General features: G+C 45.7%; 1 protein-coding gene across 1 annotated transcript in view; it reads right to left on the reverse strand.

Annotated features, from left to right (window-relative positions):
* Positions 1 to 8579, reverse strand: part of CUNH10orf107 (chromosome unknown C10orf107 homolog) — a 158426-nt gene that overhangs the window by 114791 nt on the left and 35056 nt on the right. The window contains exon 4 of the mRNA XM_019507902.1: positions 6019 to 6163. Coding sequence (XP_019363447.1) covers positions 6019 to 6163 — 145 coding nt within the window. The remainder of the gene's footprint in view (positions 1 to 6018; positions 6164 to 8579) is intronic.

Genomic DNA, 8579 nt, shown 5'->3' on the forward strand with positions numbered 1-8579 from the left:
CATTTCCATTTTCACTGACTGGCTTTCTTGCCTGCATTGCATGGCAACCTCTGGCTTCTTTACTATTCCTTCCATCCAGGAACAGTACACACACCAACTGCTGGTGCTTCCTCAGCCTGATAAAAGATTTTTCAGTTCAAAAGCTGGCATCCCAGGTAGCTAAGCTGAGCTCACCTACAGCCTCACAACTCCACTGCAACCAGCAAGCCTGTCAAAGCTGTGACGGGTCTGGGCTTTCCCCAGCCAGGACTGTGTGCATGTGTGTGGTGGCTGGAGGTTATAGCACCTCCTACCCGCCTTTCACAAGGGGGATCCTCGGTCCTAGCATTTCCTGGGGATGCTGCATCACCAGGACCCACACCAGACCTTCTGACCCTGGGAGAGTGCAGTTTTAGTGGTCATGCTCAGGACCTGGGGCCTTCTCCGTCCCCATACCTCCAGCCCATACCTCCAAGTTCATACTGGTAAGGGAGCTCAGCAGGGACATGTTCTTTCTCTGCTGGCTGGTGATGCAGTGAGTGGCCCCTCCAGCTCTGAGAGCAGGGGATTAAATGGGTTTAAAAAAATGAAAAAAGGAAATAGGTGCAGACAAAGTGAGGAGGGTGGCATTCACTCCATCTGCACCTGGACCTTGGAGAACTCCAGCAGCAGGAGTTTCACCTTCAGGAACACCAGCTGCTCCACCAAACCAGGATCCAAGGAGGTGCAGTGGGGTGTTGCTATATCACCAGCAATGCTGAACACCCTCTTGCTTGGAACACTGGTGGATGGACAGGACAGGTGTTCCCAGACTACCGTGGCCAGATCTGGCTCCATCTGACTGTGGCTTGCCCAGTAGGCCAAGGGGTCACACACCAGGGGCTCCACGTCCTCAGTGAGATAGGTAGCTACCAAGGCCTAAGCACTACCTGCCTGATGGTGGGGTCTGGTGCCTCTGGACCCCACCATGGAAGCCATGCCCTTGGCCCACATTGGCAGCACCTGTGGTGGAGAAGGAGACTGGCTGGTGGATGATGTGCTGGCATGGGATAGTGAATCCCCCTCTTCCACGCCCCCCTACCTCCACTCTTCTGCCTCCCTGACTCTTTACCAGCACCTCCATTGACTGATTCAGACTTTGGCTGCTGCATATGCTGCCCTTCACCCTTGGGTCACACAAGGTGGCCAGCATATGTACTGTACTGAACCACAACAGATCAAGCCATTTCCTGATGCCCTCCTTCAGCCACCTCACCAGTGCCTGCAAGTCTGGTGACAGTGGCTTGCCCCAGCCAGGAACATTGGTCCCCTGGAACTCCTCCAGTTGGTTCTCAAGTTCCCTCACTACAGGGATCTCCTGGATAAGGAGGGCATCACCAGCACTGAGAGTCTTGGTGGCCTCGAGGAAGGGCTTGAGGACCACCAACATCTGGGAGATGGTATCCCACTCATCTCTGTTAAGGGGGCTGCTGATCCTAATCTCCCTGAGCAAGGCCATCTCATGGATGGCCTTCTGTTGCTCCACCAGCCTCTCGAGTATCAGGTATGTGGAGTTCCACTGAGTCTCCAGATCCTGCATGATTTTGTGCTGTGGGATGCTCAGCTCTGTCTGTCTGTCTCGCAGCATCTTGGCCCCCTTGATGCTGCAGTGGAAGTAGCTGCCACCTTCCTGCATTTTGAAATGAGCTTGCTAATGGTGCTGGTGCCATCACCAGCAGTCCTGTTCCCCTCCAAGGCATCCCTTACAATGAGGTGGAACTTGTGTGCCACACAGCGATGCCAACCAAGTTGGTGTCATGGACCGCCTTGAACATGTTGGCCCCATTGTTGGTGACCATGAACCTGTGGGTGAGCTCACCCTGCCCAACAAGCCACCCTTGCACCAAGTGGTTCATGTCTCCCATGATCTCTGCTGCTGTGTGGGACTCATCCATCACCTCAACTTGAAGGAGAGCCCACCAACAGCCTGACTGGTTGCACCAGTGCCCTGTGAGGGAGATGTATGCATGATCTCCACCCTGGCTACTTCAGATGTCTGAGGTGAAATGTAAAACCACCTGCACACCTGCCTTACACATCTCCTCCCTCAAGTACTCCCTGCATGCCTCATACAGGGAGGATACCACCATCATGTGGTGGTACATGTGGGCTCTTGGTATAATGGAGCCACGAGTGCCATGAGCTGCCTGAACCCTGGCTGCTCAACTAAGGAGAAGGGCTGGCCATCCACTGCAAGCATCTCCCCAATGCTCTGGGTGATCTTGCTCTCCCTTGCAACTTGCCCCACTTTCTGTCTGCCTTTCCCCCATTGTTCCAGGGTGGCCTCCCTCTGCTTTGGGGGAACAGGGGCTTTGGAGCAAGTGGGGGACTTCTCTTTAGGCACACTCCCACTGATTCCAGGCTGAAGAGGAGCAAGAGCAATGGGTGGTGCCTGCAGAGATCCATCAGCATCCTTGTGGTGCTCATGTGTTGTGTTCCCTTGCCCAGCTGGTTTTGGCTCAGCAGTGCAGGCAGACAGCACGTGTGGAATCATCTACCAGCTCAAAATGATCCCAGACCACACTACCTACTCTCTTCTGGGGTGCGGGTGCATGTGTGGATGCTGCAGTTGCCCCCTCCTCAGCAGGCAGAGGCACAGCAAAAGGAGGAGCGGACTCAGCTGAGCCACTTGCCTCCACACCCTCTATCTCAGCCTCCTCTGAAGTGCCTTCTGTGGAAGGAGACCCAGCTCTAAGGGAAACTTGAGGGGTGTGGAGCACAAACTCAGTTGATTCCCTCTCCTTCCCCAGACTTTCCCTTGGTATAGCACTCGGATCCAGATCCAGCTCTTCGTCTGACACTGGAAGGCTCAGCATTGAAAGTGAAATGGAGGTGGAGGAGACTGTCATGCTGCTGGTGTTGCTTGTTGTCATGATGGTGGGGGGGGGGTTATGGCTGGTGCTCTTGGAGGCAATGCAGACTCAGACACAGGCAGTGGCACTGGTATTGCTCCCCTCTCCTTGCTGCCTGTACAACTAATGGAAGCTTCATGCCTGCTTGTTATAGTAAAGAGGCTGCATCTCTGTTTGGGGGTGAGGGGAACTTACAGCTCTCCCTCCACCCCATCTTGCACCACTCCCTGAAGGCTTGCCAGCTGCCTTTCCAGCACACTTCATGGTGTGTTTCATAGTGTCTTGTCTTTGCCTTTGTGTGCTGGAAAATCTGTCTTTTCATCTGTAATGTTATGTATCTGATTTATGTAATATATGTAGATAAGTGCATGTATGTGTATTTATGTAATGTTTGTAGGTATGTTTGTATGTATGTATTTATGTAATAAATATAATGAAATATATAAATTTATGTATGTGTTTTCCTATATAAATGCTATATTATAATATGCAATATAAGTATGCTGTACTACCCTGGACAGTGTATGGAATGCACACTGTAAGAGAAAGCACAGATTTGAAAAGAATCAAAATAGACTAAACAAAAAGAGGATTTTTGGGGAGGAATAAATTTAAAGGAATCAATCAATTGATATAATAATAAAATAAAAGAGTATAGAAACTAAAGCAAAAGGTATTGCTGAATCCCACTTACTAGGCTAGCAAGTTGTCTAAAGCTGCTCAGCTTCTGGAAGACAGCTCAGTAACTGACTCCAAGGCAGAAAGCTGCTCAGTTCAAATAATGCTGCTTTTTATGCTGTTTTTCCTATCCATCCCCCAAAGCCCTGTGATTGGAAGGGACCTTGGGGAAGGATCACAATCACGGGCCAGCTACACAGTCAATATTAGAGCAGTCCTTTCTCCCTCTTCCCCCTCCCCCTCCTTCCCTGTTTCTCTTCCCAGCTTCAGCTTCGAAACTTGAAATGTTTTGAAACTTTCAAAACATTTTCATTGCCCTCATTTCATTTTGAGGCTGTTTCGAAGCCCTTCATTTCATTTTGATTTTGCTGTTTTGAGCTCAAAACTAATTGAAACAGCATCAAAATGAAAAAGCCGGTGAAATTTCGCACAGCCCTACTCTCTACTATCTCCCACCCCTTCCAAAGGTGGGTGGATACAGCAGCTGTGGGGAGATGAATACCTATCATGTGCCAACACCAGTGGTATGGCAGTGATACGGCAAAGAGTGCCTTCTGCCCTTTCACCCCCTTGCACAGGGGTGAAAGCTGGGCCAGGCTCTAATTTATATTTGTTTCCTTTTATATATAAAAGATACTACTGACTGCACTCCCTTCTCTTTTGCCAGAGATGGATACATTGTATAGGTTGCTTGGGAAAAGTAACATGCTGCTACTGTCCAGAATGCCATTTTACATAAAGTGTTACTCATTTTCTTCATCCATTCATGGGACTCTCCCATAAAAATACTGCACTTCCTATAACTTCAAAATTCATCATTTTCATGAGTAGCACTTATCCTTGAACCTGAGGACTTAAGTGTGCGACTTGAAGCACCTGAGAAGTTTACTCAGGGCAACAGGGGCACTCAAATGCTTAAAGATTTTGTATGTGATTTAGTATCTTGCCAGACTGGGTTCTACACTATTACATTTTTTAATGGACTCATTAACATTACTTTCTACTCTCCACTCTCCATCTCACTCACTTTCACTCACAAAAAAAGAGTGAAAACTTTTTGCTATATTATCCAGTAATTCACATTACTCCTTGAACTCTTAACCCCTGGATTGCTCACACATTAACACCTGAAACTCATTTTAAAGACACTTAAGGTGGCTTAAAATGGTGCCACTGCAAGGCAGGTTTATCTCTGACCTGCATTATCCAGCTCATATTCCATCAATGTGTTGCCATTCCCCAGAGATGAGCCACTCAAGTTGCAGTCCCCCAGCATCCCGAGATGCAGTGTTCCCTCCCCCACCCTCCTGTTCTGTGTGGACAAACTTTCTACTCCTTGAACTCTACTGCTGGGGGCAGGGGTGGGGGTCTGGCACCAAGCCAACTTCTCCCTCCTGTCTCTACGGGTGTGACCTTCCCACCCCCAGGGGTGCAATCCCTTGCAAACAGCCTGCAGAGCACATGCCAGTTAGCCAGGTCACAGGACATGGGTCCAGGAGTGGGTTCTAGGGGGCAAGGGGGAAGGGAGAACAAGGTAAATGGCTTGATCAGGTCCCCATAAGCTGGGGCTTCCTTCCCAGGGCAGAGGCAGTGGCTCCCCCAAAAGTAACTTCCCTCACTGCTCCCACCTCTCAGCCACCCTAGAAAGCATTACTAGCACCCCTATACCTCTATCCCAAATCCTAAATTACACAGATTCACAGAAGTTTAGGGTTGGAAGGGCCCTCATGAGATTTATTAAAACATGAGACATCCTTTAAATTTACTTCCTCTATTTCTTTTTAAATTATTTTTTTAAATTTCTCTTTATTTTATCCTTCAGTGGCTGACTTTTCATTTCACCACTCTTGCCCTACCCCAACTTCCTTTCCACCTCCTGTTTTCATTATCCATCCCCAGCCCATTATCCATCCCTCTGCCTCCTAGCTGCATGTTCCTACCCCCAACCCATCTCTCACCACCACCATCACCTAGAGCAGAGATAGATGCCTCTCCTGATTCACTAGGTCTGCAGTGGCAACATACAGTTGTAGCTCCTAGTCAGAACCTTGCTTGTCAGCCTTCTAGTTACAAGTCTCAGCTATGCAGGTCAGGGACAGTCAGAGAGGGCTTTTAGCCTTAAGGTGCAATTGCCCAAACTCAAGCTAGCACTAACACTGATCAACATCTGAGCAACTCAAAGTACAACATATAACAAGGCCCTAAGAAACAAAACAGGTAACCTTCCAAACATCATGAACTGAGAGAGTGTTAATCCAAATCTGAATTCCTTAGTTTCTGTCATCTGAATCCTGATCTTCAGTTTTGTCAGGTATTTTTCTTTTTTTCTTTTCCCTTTTTACATTTTGTGTGTAGGAGATTGTGGCAAAGTACAAACATGTCGAATGAAATGACTTCACCTCATTTTACTGACAGATCCCTTAATGTTATTGTAATAATACAAACATAACTGAAATTGCAAAAAAAATACCTGATTTTCAAGTAACTGATTACAGCCTTGGCTTGATCAACACTGAAGAAATCTAAGTCACCACTGTTTCCTGAATGAGGTTCTCCTATTCCAACCATTGTTCTCCCAAGCTCTTTTATGTTGTCTTCTAGTGTCATATGTTTGGCTACAAAGCAATTCAGAAGAAAAAGAAAACTAAACAAAAATGTGATAGTTTTTTTTGGCATATTATGTTGTAAAACTCCGAGGCTTGAAAAGTTGTATTTGAAGCCATGTAGAATATAAAAAAAACTCCTGAACAAATATTATTGCTTCTTGTCATTATTCTTACCTCAAACATTAGCGTTCACATTTACAAAATGATCAGTAATCATTGTAAGGATAAGAGCAGTGATGTATTCAAATCTCTGAGTTGATCTTTTACTTATTCAAATATCTTACATAATTAAAAACACAGAAAGTCAGGGTTGGATTCTAATTCTAGATGCAGTCTATATACAGATGTATATCTTAAAAATGTATCTGTTCCTGCTCACATACTGTAATGGACTATTCTTTTGATACAGCCCATTGTAACATGAATAAGAAATAGAAGAATCATACACAATTGTGTATTCATTTTTTAGATATATTTACAAATAATCCTTCTTGATTATAATTTTACTTTGTACTTGAATCAAAAATCAACATAGAGACCATGTTAAACTTTTATTAATCTTATCAAATTAGTGGAGGTTTACAATGACACAAAGGAAGGCTGGGCACCTAAATCATATAAGAAGTCATATGAGTTAGGTATGCCATTTGAAAATTTCTCCTTTGGCCATTTAAGACAGGCCGCAGTGTAACAGATCTTTCTCCTACATGTCTGAATTTTGGGAGCATGCAATTGTAGAAATAAATATTGAAATGAGAAATATCTTTTGTTGTGGAAGCCTGGATAAGTCCTTTCAATTGATACATCTGGTGGTATTGTTATTAATTTTGGTTACAGGGGACAGAAATCAATAATATGAAAAACTAGATCAACTAAATCTGTATATCAGGATATGTCTCTCTTGGATACAGTGTGTCTTCAGTTACAGAGCAGGCATTAACAACAAGTTAGAAGGAATTCTCTCATTGGATAATACAGTTGAAAGAACAAACTGAATATTAGGACAGCAAATGAAAACACAGGAGGTACTGAAAGGTAGATATCATCCTATTCTAAGGAAGTATTTTCAGGTTTTTCCTTTTTCATTCAACCAGTACATTTCTTTGAGTTACTTTTACCTTTTACAATCCTCAGTGCACACTGCATACAGTAATATAGTATTCAAGTTTCCTCAAACTTCAAAGAGAATTGGATAGAGACATAGTGGCTATCTAGTTTGCGGAGGATATAAAGCATAGAAAAAAAGTTTCATATTACTTTATCTCCAGAAATTCCTTGCCCATGACCAATTTGGGGGTTTGATTCCCTTCTCTTTCACTCATTATCAATTAGGAATAGCCCTCTTCAAGTAAAATGAGCTACATGGATGTAAACTTGAGGACATTATGTTTCAGAAATTACTTTTGGGACCCGATTTTGAAGTCTGTTTTTCTTCCCCACAACTCTAGTTTTCCTTAAATTCTTAAGATTGTACACAATAGAAAATGAATATTACTTCCATAGTATACCTACACTTGAATTAGTAACCGGAGGATTAAGGAAACAGAAGTGACAGCTATGAAGATATCCCCTATTCTGTCATTATGGGCACATACAGATGTTTGGGGAGGTTAGAAGGAGGTTAGTTGGCATTAAAAATGGCCACCCGATCTAACTTGGTTCACCCTGGTGCAGGCCTTACACTTAGACCCCCTAGTTAGGTGGATCTAAGTGCAAACTAAAAAATGTAAGTTCAGGACAGTTGGATCAGTCTAAAAAAATTACCAACCCAATCTAAGTTAAACGTACCTCAGAGTAGTGTAACTTAGACTGGGTGCGGTGAGACCAATCTAACTGAAGTTCTGTACAGTTCCCAGCACAACCCTAGGCCTGGGAAACCCAATTGCTGGCCCCAGCCACAGAGATGCACTTTTCTTAGCCCCATCCCCCAGCACCAGGGTATTTTTAGGCTCCCAGCCTCTCTCCCCAACTCCAAACCAGCCAGCACCCCCTCCTCCCCCCACCCCAAATGCCACAAATCACTTCTGGAGTTATTTGTACCAGCAGTCACTGGTGCCAGGAGCTGAGGAAGTAAGTCAGGGTGGGGAGAAGGGTGGGGAGAAGGGAACTAGTTTGCCAAGACGAAGTATTTTTTGAGGGGGTGGGGAACTACAAATAGCTCCTGGTCCCAGGGGGTGGGGAAGAGAGTTTCCCCCATTCCCCAAGCCCCTTGTAGACCCTACAAACCCCTGATCCTGCCAAACCCTCCTGGATCCCAACAACCCCCTGTGTGGACCCCACTTGCTCCCCTAATACTCCTGCAGACCCCACTTGCCCCTCAACCCCCACAATCCCTCTTGTGGACTTTGTCTGCCCCCCTCTGGTTCCCCCCATGAATCCCACCATCCTCCTCAATCCCCCCCTGTGGACCCTGCTAGCCACTTCA

Source organism: Gavialis gangeticus, unplaced genomic scaffold (genome assembly GCF_001723915.1).
Source record: "Gavialis gangeticus isolate Ggan-Ray unplaced genomic scaffold, GavGan_comp1, whole genome shotgun sequence".
Lineage (NCBI taxonomy): Eukaryota > Metazoa > Chordata > Crocodylia > Gavialidae > Gavialis > Gavialis gangeticus.